The sequence below is a fragment of the Anomaloglossus baeobatrachus genome, chromosome 1 (assembly GCF_048569485.1).
Source record: "Anomaloglossus baeobatrachus isolate aAnoBae1 chromosome 1, aAnoBae1.hap1, whole genome shotgun sequence".
NCBI classification, from domain to species: domain Eukaryota; kingdom Metazoa; phylum Chordata; class Amphibia; order Anura; family Aromobatidae; genus Anomaloglossus; species Anomaloglossus baeobatrachus.
Window position 1 is genome coordinate 532,112,200 of NC_134353.1, and position 16,149 is coordinate 532,128,348.

The window sequence follows — 16,149 nt, forward strand, 5'->3', positions numbered from 1 at the left end:
CAGACGGAGTAAGAGGCAAGCAGGGAAAGAGACAGAGAGACAGAGACAGACAAAGGCAGACTGACAGACAGGAAAAGAGACAGCGAGAGACAGACAGTCAAAGAGACAGAGGCAGACAGACACAGACAGACAGGGAAAGAGACAGACAGACGGGGAAAGAGACACGCAAAGAGACAGAGACAGGGAAAGAGACAGAGGCAGGGAAAGAGTCAGACAGGGAGACAGATAGGGAAAGAGGCAAAAACCGGGAAAGAGAGAAAACTTGAAAAGAGACAGAGCCAAGGAAAAAGACAGGGAAAGAGACAGAGACAAGGAAAAAGTCAGGGAAAGAGACAGAGACAGACGGGGAAAGAGGCAGACAGGGAAAGAGACAGACGGTGAAAGAGACAGACCTGGAACGAGACAGAGGGGGAAATAGACAGACGGGGAAAGAGACAGACAGGGAAAGAGACAGACAGGGAAAGAGACAGACCTGGAACGAGACAGGCACGGAAAGAGACTGACAGACAGACACAGAGATAGAGAGAGACAGACACTCAGAGATAGAGAGAAACAGACAGAGAGACTGATACAGAGACAGAAATACATGGATAGAGACAGAGATACACATGAATAGGGACAGACAGACAGGGAAAAAGACAGACACGGAAAAAGACAGACAGAGAGACAGACACAGAGACAGACAGAGACAGACAGAGACAAACACACAGAGACAGACACAGAGAAAGAAACACAGACAGAGACAGACAGATAGAGACAGATACACAAAGACAGACACACAAGGACAGAAACACAGACAGAGACAAGACAGACACAGAGAGAGACAGACAGAGACAGACAGAGACTGGGAGAGAGACAGAGAGATAGTTACTATCTACAGCTCTTATATATATATATATATATATATATATATATATATATATATATATATATATATATAAAGTGTGAAACAACTGAAAATATGTCTTATATTCTAGGTTATTCAAAGTATCCCCCTTTTGCTTTGATTACTGCTTTGCACACTCTTGGCATTCTCATGATGAGCTTCAAGAAGTAGTCACCAGAAATGGTCTTCCAACAGTCTTGAAGGAGTTCCCAGAGATGCTTAGCACTTGTTCGGCCTTTTGCCTTCACTCTGTGGTCCACCTCACCCCAAACCATCTCAATTGGGTTCAGGTCTGGTGACTGTGGAGGCCAGGTCAGCTGGCATAGCACCCCATCACTTTCCTTCTTAGTCAAATAGCCCTTACACAGCCTGGAGGTGTTTGGGGTCATTGTCCTGTTGAAAAATAAATGATGGTCCAACTAAATGCAAACCGGATGGAATAGCATGCCACTGCAAGATGCTGTGGTAGGCATGCTGGTTCTGTATGCCTTCAATTTTGAATACATCCCCAACAGTGTAACCAGCAAAGCACCCCCACACCATCACACCTTCTCCTCCATAGTTCACGGTGGGAACCATCCATGTAGAGTCTATCCGTTCACCTTTTCTACAAAGGCATGGAGGTTGGATCCAAAGATCTCAAAGTTGGACTCATCAGACCAAAGCACAGATTTCCACTGGTCTAATGTCCATTCCTTGTGTTCTTTAGCCCAAACAAGTCTCTTCTACATGTCCTTAGCAGTGGTTTCCTAGCAGCTATTTTACCATGAAGGCCTGCTGCACAAAGTCTCCTCTTAATAGTTATTCTAGAGATGAGGTGTGTCCAAACTTTTGGTCTGTACCGTATAAACTGTATATATATATATATATATATATTGTAATTGCTGAAGATATGAAAGCATAGCTAAAGTTCTCTCAATGTTGGTGACCTTCTTTGCACCTATTTTTTTTCTTTAATAACCTGGTGACCAGAACTGGCATACATATTGTGGATGAGATCCCATTGACACTTTGTGTGATTCCAATCTATGTAGTCTTTACCTCATTTTCACATTAAAAGATTTTGCAGCCCTGAGAAAACATTGATAGTGGTATAAACTTACACTAGACAGTTGAAATATGCACCAATTTATTAAGCAGCATGAATCACATTGGAACATTTTAAAACTGTCTAGTCTGCACTGTATAACTATTAAACAGTATTGATAAACATAATAATAAGTATATTTCTGTTTTTCTGTTACATCTGTGCCTATGCTTGCTCCCTCTGCTTCTCCTTCTGTTGATGGATGGTATCATACTTTGTGGGTGACATTGTGCAAACTCTGTTTTATATTCTGAGACTTGTGGTAGCAGGGATCTTGGGAGTTAACTCCTAATTTAGTCTTCTTGATACCTACTGTATCATTCAGGCAAGGATCTTGGGGGTTAACACCTAATTTAGTCTTCTCATTACTTCCCGGTATCATTTACGTAGGGATCTTAGAGGTTAACTCCTAATTTAGTCTTCTTGATTTCTCCCAGTATCATTTAAGTAGGGATCTTGGAGGTTAACTCCTAATTTAGTCTTCTTGATTCCTCCCGGTATCATTCAGGCAGGAATCTTGGGAGCAAACTCCTAATTTAGTCTTCTCATTACTTCCCGGTATCATTTAAGTAGGGATCTTGAAGGTTAACTCCTAATTTAGTCTTCTTGATACCTCCCGGTATCATTCAGGCAGAAATCTTGTGGTAAACTCCTAATTTACTATTTTCATTACCTCCTGGTTTTATTCAGGCGGGAATCTTGGGGTAAACTCCTAATTTGGTCTTTTCATCACCTCCCTTTTGTAACTCTTGGGTGGGGCTCACAATATAACCCCCTAAGTTCCTGCCAGTTATAGACTGTGCCTGACCACAGTTCTGTCCCAACACCACTGTTGTCCTGTTCCTGTGGCCTTTGATTTTTTTTTTCCCTTTTGGCACTTTGCAATTCCAGATCAATACATATATATATATATATATATATATATATATATATATATATATATATATATATAAACAATAGAAAAAAAACAGAATGAAGCAGGGGTCCCCTTGCTGGTTTCCCACGCTGGTACTAACCTGACTGCAAACCGTACTGGCAGCACCTTTACAATGTGAACAGGTGCGTATCTGGATGGTGTATAAATATGAGAAAAAATTCCAGCCACACACGGTGAAAAAACAAAATAAATTCTACCTTATAACATAAATGGAGGTATTTGGAATATTATAATGGCCATTGTAATACCAGCCCAGCGCCCCTTCACGGCACCCTCCTTTGCTGGGTCCTACACTACACTGCATCTTCTCTGGGTTTTAAACACCTACAAGATCAGCTGGTGAACAAAAAGGAGGCTAATGTAGAATTTATTTTGTTTTTTCACAGTGTGCGGCTGGAATTTTTTCTCATATATATATATATATATATATATATATATATATATATATATTAAGGGTATGTTCACACAGGGCGTTTTGGTCAGGTTTTGCAGCATTTTTAGCTGCAGATTTGCCTTGGTTTTATTAAATTCCATGCTAATAAAATGCTGCTTTTTACCGTCCCAGCAAACTCTATGCGATTTCTGAAATCTCATGCACACACACAAACACGTCAGGATTTTTTCCTGACTGTTTTGACAAATACCTGTGTTAGGCCCTGTGCGCACTGGAAAATGGAATTTTCTCAAGAAAATTCCACAGGTATTAAAAGATTACCGCACCCGCGGTAAAAAACCGCGGCAAACCGCACCCGAAAACCGCATGCGGTTTGCCGCGGTTTTACCGTGGCATTGTTCGCGGTATTGCCGCGGTTTTGCCGCGTGCGGGTTGGTATGTGCTTTATTGCATTCAATGCAATAAAGCACATTGAAGAAAAAAAAAAAGTTATTTCATTCTGAGATAGAGAAATAGACAGAAGAATAGATAGAAGAATAGATAGATAGACAGACAGAGGGATAGATAGAAGGATGATAGATAGATAGATAGACAGACAGAGGGATAGATAGAAGGATGATAGATAGATAGATAGATAGATAGATAGAGTCCCTGTGAGCACACTCTGCATTTCCCACGGTCGGCAGGGAGTTCACATTACTGACCGTGGGAAATGACCAGTAATTACCTCTGCTGTCTCGCTGCGAGGCTGCATTCATTCAGCGCTGTGACAGTGTCAGTCGCGGCTGGATGTAAGCAGTGCAGGACCTGTGGATTATGCTGGAGCAGTGGATTACGTCGGAGCTTTGTTTCGGGAGGGGTTAATAAAAGGGTGAACGAGGCTTATTTGTGTTTTATTTAAAATAAAGGATTTTTCGGTGTCTGTGTTTTTTCACTTTACTTACGGGTTGATCATGTCAGCTGTCTCATAGACGCTGCCATGATCAAGCCTGGAGTTAATGGCGGTGATCCGCCACCATTAACCCCTTGTATTACCTTGACTGCCACTGCTACACGGCAGCAAGAAGAGCCGAGGACACTCCGGTACTGCCGCATAATGCATGCGACAGTGCCGGGGCAGCTGCGGCTGATATTCTCGGCTGCGGGAGGGGGACATTAACCCTGCCCCTCTCCCTCCCCAGCCTGAGAATACCGGGCCGCCGCTGTGTGCTTACCTCGGCTGGACGGTAAATATGCAGCGGAGCCCACGTGCTTTGTTTTCTATATTTCCGTTTGCTTTCTATGTGTGTTCAATGTGTCTGTGTCTGTGTTCGATGTCTGTGATGTCTGTGTGTGTCTGTGATCTGTGTGTGTTTACTCTCTGCTTCGCTTCCTCTTCCTGTAATGACATCACTTCCCTGCAAAACCGCAGGCAAGCGATGCACATTACCGGAGGTAAACCGCGAAATACCGCAGGGAATAACGCAGGAAAACGCAGTGAACTGCACAGAATTTGCTGCCTGCGTTATTCCCTGCGGGATTTCACGATTACATTGGAGTCAATGGAGTGAAATCCCGCAGCGACGTGCGAAAAAGAATTGACATGCAATTGTTTTTGCTGCGGGAATCCCGCAGCAAAACATGCAGCTGTCAAAATCCGCCTAGTGCGCACAGGATTTTTTTTTCCCATAGGTTTTGCTGGTGATTCACTGCAGAGATGTTATGAACATTTTCTGCAGCGAAACATGCAGCAAAACCGCAAAAAATCCGCGTCAAAATCCGGTAAGTGCGCACAGGGCCTTATTCGTCAGGTTTTTAAAAAATGAACATGTCAATTCTTGCAGCGTTATTGCTTCCACAGAGAGCAAGGAGGAAATGCCAATGCCACTGTAAAACCTGACCCATAAAGTATTCATTCGGTTTTGATTAAGTTTTGGTGGTAAACCTTGATGAAAAGTAGGATGTGACCTCACATGACAGCGCGACACACAACTCCTAATCGCCTGACACTGGAGTCAGCTAATTGGGAGTAAGCTGAACTCCTGACCTCACAGCCCGCGCATGCTGTGATGGATGCAGGTTAACAGCAGTCACTGTCCGCTGCCGATCACTTGTGACCATGTGCGGGCTGTGAGGTCAGGAGTTCCACTGAGTTCAGATCAGCTGACTCCAGTGACGGCCGATTACTTGTTCTGTGTCCCCCTGCATCCATCACAGCATGTGCGAGCTGTGGAGTTCAGCTGAGTTCGGTCGGCACTGGAGTCAGCTGATCTGCACTCAGCTGAACTCCACAGCCCACACATGCTGCGATGAATTCAGCGGGACAAAGAACAAGTAATTGTCCGGCACTGGAGTCAGCTGATATGATTACTTGTTCTGCTGGCTGAGAGGTTAGGAGTTCAGCTGAGTTCAGATCAGCTGACTCCAGTGCTGGCCGATTACTTGTTCTGTGTCCCCCTGCATCCATCACAGCATGTGCGGGCTGTGGAGTTCAGCCGGCACTGGAGTCAGCTGATCTGAACTCAGCTGAACTCCTAACCTCACAGCCAGCAGAACAAGTAATCAGATCAGCTGAATCCAGTGCCGGACGATTACTTGTTCTGTGTCCCCCTACATCCATCGCAGCGTGTGCAGGCTGTGGAGTTCAGCTGAGTTTGGCCGGCACTGGAGTCAGCTGATCTGAACTCAGCCGAACTCCTGACCTCACAGCCAGCAGAAAAAGTAATCAGATCAGCTGACTCCAGTGCTGGCCAATTGCTTGTTCTGTTCCCCCTGCATCCATCGCAGTGTGTGCGGGCTGTGGGGTTAGGAATTCAGCTGAGTTCAGATTAGCTGACTCCAGTTCTGGCAAATTACTTGTTCTGTGTCCCGCTGCATCCATCGCAGTGGCCATAAAAAAAAAACACTCTAAAACCGTATCAAAAACGCACCAAAAACCCCATAAAAACTGCACCAAAAATGCCATAAAAAAACACACCAAAACTGGAGAAGACTGCCAGGAGAATTTCTGCCACAAGATCAAGTTGTTTTTCAGGAAAAAAAACCCTGCAAAAACGCACCGTGTAAACATAGCCTAAGGGGTAAAGACAGAGGTTCCTCTGAAACTTGATGAACAGAATGACTAGTGCAATGTCTGTTTGTCATGTGCACACTTTGCGTTTTTCCCTGCGTTTCCGCAGCGTTTTGATCTCAGATAAGATTTGCCGAGATCGCACATAGGTCATTTTTGTAGCGCCGGTCACATGTGTGATCTCAGCAAATCGTATGTGCGATCTCGCGTGTTACATCGCTAACGAGATTGCTAGCGATGTTGCAGCGTGTAAAGCACTCTTTAATCAAAATTCTAGCATTTAACATGCTGTTTTGATGCAGAAAGCATGCTTTTTTGTCAAAATTAAATGCATGCGTTTTTGACATTATATTAAGGGCATGATATGTCCCTTTACACACACACATAGTCCTACAATTAAATTAATGAAAAACCATAATTTTACGTTATTTTATGCATAAATATTAGAACACAGTTATAATTTTAATAAAATCAGCTATTTTGTGTATGATTTTAATCATATTTGCTATTATTTTTTTAACTTTTTTTATAGTGTTTGAATTTTTAAACTTTATTTAGTAGTGTATTTGTCTTCAAAACGAATCTAACTTTAAGCAATGAAAAAGCATGTAAATCGCGGTAAAAACACGGTAAAAACGCACGTGTATATTTTGTGGTCAAAAACAAATTTGACAAAGACAATTTCTGCAAGAGGACGCCTTTAGAACTGCAACTACCTCAACGCAAAGGGCACACATAGCCTAAAAGCTGTCAAGCTATCACAAAGAGAGCTGCATCACAATCTCTATGTATAATAAATCGTATAAATTGTATTTCTAAGAAGTATGAAGTTAAAAAAATATACAGTGTATTCCTACATATTATAGAGTATTTAATGGCATCAACTCTGTCAATCTCATGGCATGGAAAAACTCGTCAGTCTGTAATTATTTGCTGGAAGATGTAGACATATATGAATGTACACATAAAATTCAGACAATATTAGCTTGATTATTGCTATCTTATAGATAATCAAGACTTTATGAAATAAGGCATTGCTGGAATATTATCATAGCTGTACATAATTATGGAAATTTTACAAAATATTATAAAAGTATTATACAGTTGTCTTGCATAATTACTGTTTTTTTACATTTTGGAAAGAAAAGACCGAAAGTACTATTTGTGTTTTCACACCTAAGCTTTGTTTGTAGGAGAGTAAACAGATGTGAGGTCCATAATAGAACGTGATTTTTTAGAAAGATTTCTAGGAAAAATATTTGCAGTGAAATACACCGAAGGCTCTTGCTTTTCTGAGTCACACTTCAGCAAGCCATAAGCTGCACTAGAGTGCAATTATAGCCAGATGGATTCACGCTGCTCCTTATATTTTAATGGATAAAACATAACCCATAAAAGCACAAATTGAAGACTTCGCAAGACATTTAGATGTGAAGAACCAGTTATACTGTTGCAGTTTAAAATGGGTTTTTATGATTGCTAATAAGCATTGAAACGTGTGTATAGCAAATAGCAAGCTGTCATCAATCTTCACCATTTATCAAAGGGATGCTGTTACCTAGCACTCCGCAATATGGACAAAGCTTGGTTTACTTGTTCGCTTACCAACACCTAATAAGCAAACAGCATATTTCGTGGAAACCATGGGACCTCATTATTTTCCCTGATTTATGGAAAATCAACAATGATGGGTCAATGTTTTTTAAACCTGCAGCTATTGTACAAACTACATCAGACTTTTACTTAAGTCCTAAAAGTAGAAAAAGAAAACTAAATTAAAAAAATTAGTCAAATTAATTATATTTTGTAATTTTTTTTATTCAGGAAAATTATCCAATTTAATATATTTTTGAGTAACAAAAGTATGTGAACAAGAAGTCAGTGTGGTGTTTTTAATCAATAGGACAGCAATCAGGTGTGAGTGGGTGACCTGTTCTGTTTAAATATTAGGTATCTTTTAAAATCTGATTTTCAAAACACATTTGTTGTATCATGTAAATAACATAGGATATTTCTAAGGACCCCAGGTGCTCGTAAGAGTTTGGACTGAAATAACTCAAGTTCAGGTCAAGTCCAGGTCCCAAACTGAACTTTCGCTAAAGACTGGCTGCAAACACCGAACGTAACTTACACGGGTTCGCTCATCTATATTCATGAGTCCAGCATCAGGGGGATACTGAACAACTATGGTGTGCAAGATTGCAAGAAGAAAGCCACTGCTCTCCAAAAAGAACATTGCTGCCTTTCTGAAGTTTGCTATAGATCACCTGGACATGCCACAAGGTTGTTGGAACAATGTTTTGTGGCTGAATGAGACTGTTATATGAAGCGATATGCTAGGAGATTGAAAACCATTGCATTTGAGCATAAAAATCTCATACCATATGTGAAACACGGTGATGGTAGTATCATAGGTTTGTTTGGCAGCATCTGGGCCAAAAGAACTTGACATCATTGATGGAGCAATGAACTCTGAATCTTATTTTCAAAATCTAAAAGAAAATGTCAGGATGTGTCAACAATCTGAATCCAAGATAATGTAGGTCATGCAGCAATTCAAAATTCAAACTTCCCTTGTTTTTCTACAAAGAAATAGTTATATAAGAATAAAGTTAATGTGTTGAGATGGCCAAGCCAATAGTATTCAGCTTAATTCTTTAGAAAGTTTGCAGAAATGTTGGGACTAGAAACAAGAAGTTCATAGGAGAAAATCCACTAACATAACAGCTAAATCTGCTTTGTAAGGCGGGCTTTGTACACTACGACATCGCAGGTGCGGTATCGGTGGGGTCAAATCGAAAGTGACGCACATCCGGCGTCGCGGTCAATATCGTAGTGTGTAAATCCTGTTTGATACGATTAACGAGCGCAAAAGCGTCGTTATCGTATCATCGGTGTACGGTCCGACATTTCCATAATTTGCCAGCAGTGACAGGTGCGATGTTGTTCCTCGTTCCTGCGGCAGCACACATCGCTGTGTGAGAAGCCGCAGGAGCGAGGAACATCTCCTACCTGCGTCACCGTGTCTCACGCCGGCTCTGCGGAAGGAAGGAGGTGGGCGGGATGTTTACAGCCCGCTCATCTCCGCCCCTCTGCTTCTATTGGCCGCCTGCCGTGTGACATCGCTATGACGCCGCACGACCTGCCCCCTTAATAAGGAGGCGGGTCGCCGGCCAGAGCGACGTCGCAGGGCAGGTGAGTGCATGTGAAGCTGGCGTAGCCATAATGTTCGCTACGCCAGCTATCACCATGATATCGCAGCTGTGACGGGGGCGGGGACTATCGCACATGGCATCGCAGCATCGGCTTGTCGTAGTGTGCAAAGGGCCCCTAAGAGGTACTATGATAGCATTCCTCCAAGCCGATGAGCAGACCTAATCAGCACTTAGTTCAACTTCACAAGTTGTGAAGACTTTGAATGATCTCCATTTTTTAAATAGAACAGGTCGCCCACTCATGCCTGATTGTCATCTCATTGATTTAAAACACCAAACTCTATTTGCAAAATCAAATTATCTGCTAATCCTTAGGGTTTTCATACTTTTACCATTCACAGAAATCGGATGTTGGATCATTTCTCTCAATAAAACAATGACAGTCTTTGACTCACTTATTTGATTTGGTTCTTTTTATCTACTCTTAGGATGTGTGTAAAAACCTAATGTAGTTTTAGACCAAATTTTTGCAGAAATATGGAAAATTCTGAATGGTTCACAAACTTTCAAGCACCACTGTACACACCAAGAGAAAACAAATAATACTGTGAAAAATGTAATATAACTCCAAAAAAGATTAAATGTCACTAAAAGCCACTCCAAATGTTGTGTTATATAAAAAAAAATGTCATAGTACATAAAATAACGGAAAATCACAACTACTTTATTTTTTTTGCAGTTCTTAATTTGTACGATCTCTTGTTTAGACCAGCTTATATAGCCATGCATCATTGGACTTTTCGTGATAAATGAAAAAGTGTATTCACTTACGCTTATTTGCAGAGAGTTGTGATTTGTACTGCCCCCGAACTAACCGGCATGTTGACCCTTCTCCATTGCAAACTCCACAGTTGTCTTCTTTTGCAGTGCTTCCCAGCTGGTGGTCACAACCAACGATCTGCCAAAAAAGACGTATATTAATTTTAGGGTGGAGGCTATTTATGTTCTTGTAAATTATTTCCACCTGAGAGCTGTAGACCAAGGCACAAACTATGTAGCTTCCTTGACTTTAAAAGGTATGTTTCCAATGAGTACTGAGTCAACAGTTGCACATGTAGTAAATGGTCTTGTCAAAGCAAATAAAAATACATAGTCTTGTTTTATTGGACTCACAGATAACTTCATTGGCTCTTTGAGACATATTACTGTATGTGAAAGCAGCACACAGTAAGAGGAAAAATCAATATATATAGAAGACTGATGCTAAAAACACAGTGTGTCACGCTAGTCAGTGAAAGCAGTTTTAGCTGCAAATATGTCATTATGTATTATATTATTATATTGTTTATTATTATATATTAGTACTGGCTTAAAAATAACAATAAGTGATTTCCCCTGAGCACCTTGAATCAATGAAATCGCATAACCAGAACAAATAGCTCATAAACATGGTCCTTAATTTCACAGAATTCCAAAAATTATACTATGACCATATCAAAAACAAAGCTGGAAATATCAACAAATAAGGAAGAAACAAAATATGCTAGATACCATAAGTAAGTGTTTAGCTACATGTTTGGTGAAAACCAATAATCCCAATAATTCATGTAGTATAAAGGTAAAACAAGTACAGTAGTATAAAGCAATATATATATATATATATATATATATATATATATATATACATGGATTTAACAAAATGGTCACAAGCTATTTATAAGATACAGATACATTTTGATAATAACTAATCATTTTTGAGAGTCCGTTCTTGCCGAAACGTCTGTTTCTTTCATAGGTAGGCCATACAATGCAGATATCGAGACAACCATAATTTTTTGTCAGTCATTATAGTATATAGTCATTATTGGGATTAGGTGTCAGAATTGCTACACCAGGTATTGTTTTCTGCAGACAGGATATTGAAATTTGCTGTAAGAAACATATTTGCAGGTGTTTGTGATTCTGCAGGTGGCCTAATCTTCGGAAACATTGTACCAAACTCTCACATCGTGCATCATATACTACTTTTCCATTCCACTAAATAACTCAATATAAAACCTTCATACTAATCTATGCAAATTCAATCATGACTTTCACTTTTTCAAAAAAACAAATGTATAATATATCTCCACACACATAGGCTATGTTCACGTGAGGTCGTATTTGTTCCGAATTTCCATCTAAAATCAGGTGACAATTCATATCCCATACATGTAAATGAGGTGTCCGCATTCCCGTTCACATGCAATGGAAAACTTCTGCTAAGAAGAAATATTTGAGAGAAAGTAGTGTTTTACCTATTTCTGTGGATTCCATATGGAGAAGCCAGTGCATGACCCCTTTGCTCATGTAGAGATATTGTAACTGTGCCTTGGTTCCTTTAGTAAAATATGTGCGTACTTCAAATGTGTGAGCATACCCAAATTTTATGCACCTAGTACCTTAAAGGGACCTTTCATCAGTTTTACAATATTAAATTTGCTACATCATGAAATAGTGGCTACAGAGGTGAAAACAAAACTAGTTTCATTTTTTAATTCATAATGTCTGTTACAGTGATATTAGCTTGTAACCTCCTGGGTTTCCCAACAGCCAAGTCCCGACAGAAGGCAACAGTCCAACCAAGTGAGGGAGACACCGCCACCGCCAAGGCCACCGTTTCTCAGGGCCAGCGCCTGCAGGCAAAAGGGGCTCCTCCGGCCCATATCCAAGCTGGGGAGCGGGTTACCGGTGGGAACCCATTGGAACCATCTACCGTATATAGGTGCAGGGAAAGGCAGTCATCACCAACCTGCCGGGAGAAACAACACCGCAGCCGTCTGTGGGACCCGTCCATCCAGCCGTGTGTTTTACCGAGAACTGTGTCCTCATCATTGGCTGAGTGAGTACCACCGTGCCGTGCGGCACAGTGCTGCCCCCGCGACCCTGCACCTCACCAGGCCCCGTAACCCGCCTGCCATCCATCCCTACCCCATCACCGGGCCCCGGGACAACCAACCCCCTACCCACGGAGGGGAGGAATAACAACCAAGCTGCTCCCTGTCACCGCTCCCGGGATCCCCGTCTAGAGCAGCGGTGGTGTCACCAATATCACCACAACCGTGGGTGGCGTCACGACACACGATTTGTGAGTGATACTGCGTCGGAGGAGGTGTCACACAGGCCGACGTCGCAAGCAATGCCGGATGTGCGTCACAAGAACCGTGACCCCGACGATCTATCGCACGATAGATTGTCTCGTGTAAAGCAGGCATTACTGTCACCTGTGAAAGGATGTAAAGCAGAGCTGTGTGTCATTACAAACATCTCTGCATCTGCAGTTCTCATCTAACAGCACTATTAGTGTGGGGTATGGGGGAATATAGCAGAGCTGACTACACTGTGAGGAGAGAACTGCAGTTGAAGAGGTGTTTGTCATGGAACACAGCTCTGTTTAACTTACATGCCCTGCTTGAAATGATGGTAAATGCCAGCAGTAATATCAGTGATGAGAGCAGAGTAGTGTGTCATTACAATCATATATCCAAAAAAGAAAAGACAAGGCACTAACCAGAGATGCAACAGGACAGCTGTTTAATCCAGCAAAAGGTTACATGTTTAGGCTTGTGAGGGAGGCGTGCCCCGCCTCCCTCACAAGCCTACACATATAACCTTTTGCTGGATTAAACAGCCATCCTGTTGCATCTCCGGTGAGTGCCTTGTCTTTTCTTTTTTGGATATATCGTGGATTCTTGGACTTTGACTAAAGTGCACCACGGAGTATCAATAAGGATATGTGTCTCCTATGCTGAATTAAAGTGTCCGAGTTGGGAACTCAATATTTATGGTGCAGAAAAAGTGGTTTTGGAGTTAGTCTGAACAAGTGCCCAGTTTTTCCTCCTATGGACTTCCTGGTGTGTCATTACAAGCACCTCAACATCTGCAGCTCTCATCTTATCGCTCTCAAGTACACACAGTTAGTAGTTACCTGGCAGCTCCAAAATGGCTACTACAAACAGGCTTGGCACAATCTATTCCGTTTTCCAGAATCTAGGGGTTGCCCTGGCCTTTATCATTTAACCCATGTACTGGGACCTGGATTTAAACAGAGGTCCCTGGGTAAGGGCCACAGAGTCAGCTGCTGTTCGGTGGTGCAATCTGGAAAGAAGTATAGTCAAGAAGCTGGGTCAGATCCAGAAGGTCACATCAGGAACTGACTCAACAACAAGAGGATATTCAAATGTGAAGCCAAGTCAATAAACAGAAAATCAGGTCAAAATACAGAAGCTCAGGATAGAGGCACAAACCAGGATAGAATTTCTATTGACTGGCAATTGAGGCTGGCTATCTGGAGTTTATATAGAACAGCCTCACAAAGTGCTGACAGCAGACAGAAATAAAGACAAGATTATCCCTGAAGGTTCCAGATTATAGAGAACCACTAGTTCCAGGAATAAAATAGGATTGTTATATCAAACATCACCCGCAACAACAGTTTGACGCTGCCTAGTGACCAAAGCAGAACTGGCACAGATGTTACAATGGCACTGTCATTCTAGGGGAGTAGGGAGTACAGCATAGCTGACAGTGCTCTGAGATGCAGAGGTATTTGTACTGATACACAATCCTGCTGTAGTCCACTCCCTCTCTTGTAATCAAGTATGATCCAGTAGTAAGATTAGTGAGGACAGCAAAGAGTCATTACATGTCTTATCATATCACACAAAGAAAGACTATTTTGACATTATGTGGGACATTTTCTTTTTTCTTTGTTTAAAGGGAACCTGTCACCAGGTTTTTCCCCTATAAGCTTCGGCCACCACCAGTGAGCCTGTCGCGGGCGGAGGAGGGGACGCTGCGCTCTCCCACTGCTCGGGTCCGGCTGCCGCTGCTGCTGCGGCCGCTGCTGCTCGGTGGCTCGAGCGATGGGCCGGATCCCGGGGACTCGAGCGGCGCTCCTCGCCCGTGAGTGAAAAGGGGTGGTTTGGGTTTTGGGGATATTGTCCGTGACGCCACCCACGGTTGTGGTGATTGTGTGGACACCACCGCTGCTTTGGACGGGGATCCCGGGAGCGGTGACAGGGAGCAGCTTTGTTGTTATTCCTCCCCTCCGTGGGTAGGGGGTTGGTTGTCCCGGGGCCTGGTGATGGGGTAGGGGTGGATGGCAGGCCGGGTGCGGGGCCTGGTGAGGTGCAGGGTCGCAGGGGCAGCGCTGTGCCGCACGGCACGGTGGTACTCACTCAGCCTGAGACGTTGACACAGTTCTCAGTAAAACACACGGCTGGAAAGACGGTTCCCACGGACGGCTGCTGTTGCTTTTCCCCGGTAGTTAACGGTGACTGTCTCTTTCCCTGCACCTAGTACTTCTGTTGGTTGCGATGGATTCCCACCGGTAACCCGCTCCCCGACTTGGATAAGGGCCGGAGGAGCCCCTCTTTGCCCGCAGGTGCTGGCCCTGAGAAACTGGTGCCTTGGCGGTGGCGGTGTCTCTCTCATACGGTTGGACTGTTGCCTTCAATCGGGACTTAGTTGTTTGGAGACCCGGAGGTCCCCTTCACTGACGGATTTGGCAAATTCACGGCGACTCCAAGCCTTGCCGGGATCCGAAAGGCCCCTGCCAATGGTGCTGGCTTCTCCTTGTGTACCGGTCCGGTACTGCCGGGTCACCACCCGTCCACGGTACTCACGGCACCTCCGATAGGCCACTCCTGCAGACGGTCACCGCCGTCTGCTAACCTTGCTGTCTCTGTCCGGGGCACACACCCGAACTCACTTCAGGCTCTGTTGCTGTCACTTTTCTCCTCACACTTGCTCCTCTACCACTCAAGCTCTGCCTGAGCTCAACTCTCCCTCTGACTTCCTCCTCCAAACCCTAACTCTTTCTCTGACTGCCTGTGTTTTCCCTCCTCCAGGACTGTGAACTCCTTGGTGGGTGGAGACCAACCGCCTGGCTCCACCCCCTGGTGTGGACATCAGCCCCTGGGGAGGGCAACAAGGTTTCTGGTCTAGCTTTGATGTGCCTAACCGGGGTGTAGGGTGTGGTGATGTCATTACCTGTGACCCCTGGCTTGTCCAGGGCGTCACAAGCCCATATATACAGCATTCCAGAATGCTGTGTATAAGGGCCCCAGCCACTCTGTAGAACGTAAAAAAACTCCTTTTATTATACTCACCTAGGGGCTGGTCAGATTGGATGGGTGTTGCAGGTATCGAACTGGCATCTCCTTCATCTTGTGCAATTGCCATTCTCCTTCCCAGCCCCATGTGCAGATGCATCCTTCTACATTCACTCAGAGGCCTTCATTTCACTCCTGCGTATGTGCACTCTGATCTACCTGGTTGAGGGCAGTTTAAAGTACTGTAGTGCACATGCGTGGGTGGTCTTTGACCTTTCCTCGTGCCTGGGCATTACAGTACTTTGCTCTGCCATCAGCAGGGCAGATCAAAATGCGCATGTGCAGGAGTGCAATGGCGGCCTTTGCGTGGATCATGCAGGACGCATAAAGCCCTTGGGGCTGGGCAGGAGGACGGTGACTGCACAAGATGGAGGAGGTGCTGGACCTAGAGCAGTGACACCCAACGGACCAGACCGCCCCCTTGGTGAGTATTATAAGGGTGTTATTTACGTTCTACAGAGCCTGGGTTCTTATATACAGTATTCT

General features: G+C 43.6%; 1 protein-coding gene across 3 annotated transcripts in view; it reads right to left on the reverse strand.

Annotated features, from left to right (window-relative positions):
* Positions 1-16,149, reverse strand: part of ADAMTSL1 (ADAMTS like 1) — a 483,577-nt gene that overhangs the window by 299,850 nt on the left and 167,578 nt on the right. For all 3 annotated transcript variants that reach the window (XM_075316452.1, XM_075316459.1, XM_075316466.1), the window contains exon 5: positions 10,340-10,466. In XM_075316452.1, the coding sequence (XP_075172567.1) occupies positions 10,340-10,466 (127 nt within the window). The remainder of the gene's footprint in view (positions 1-10,339; positions 10,467-16,149) is intronic.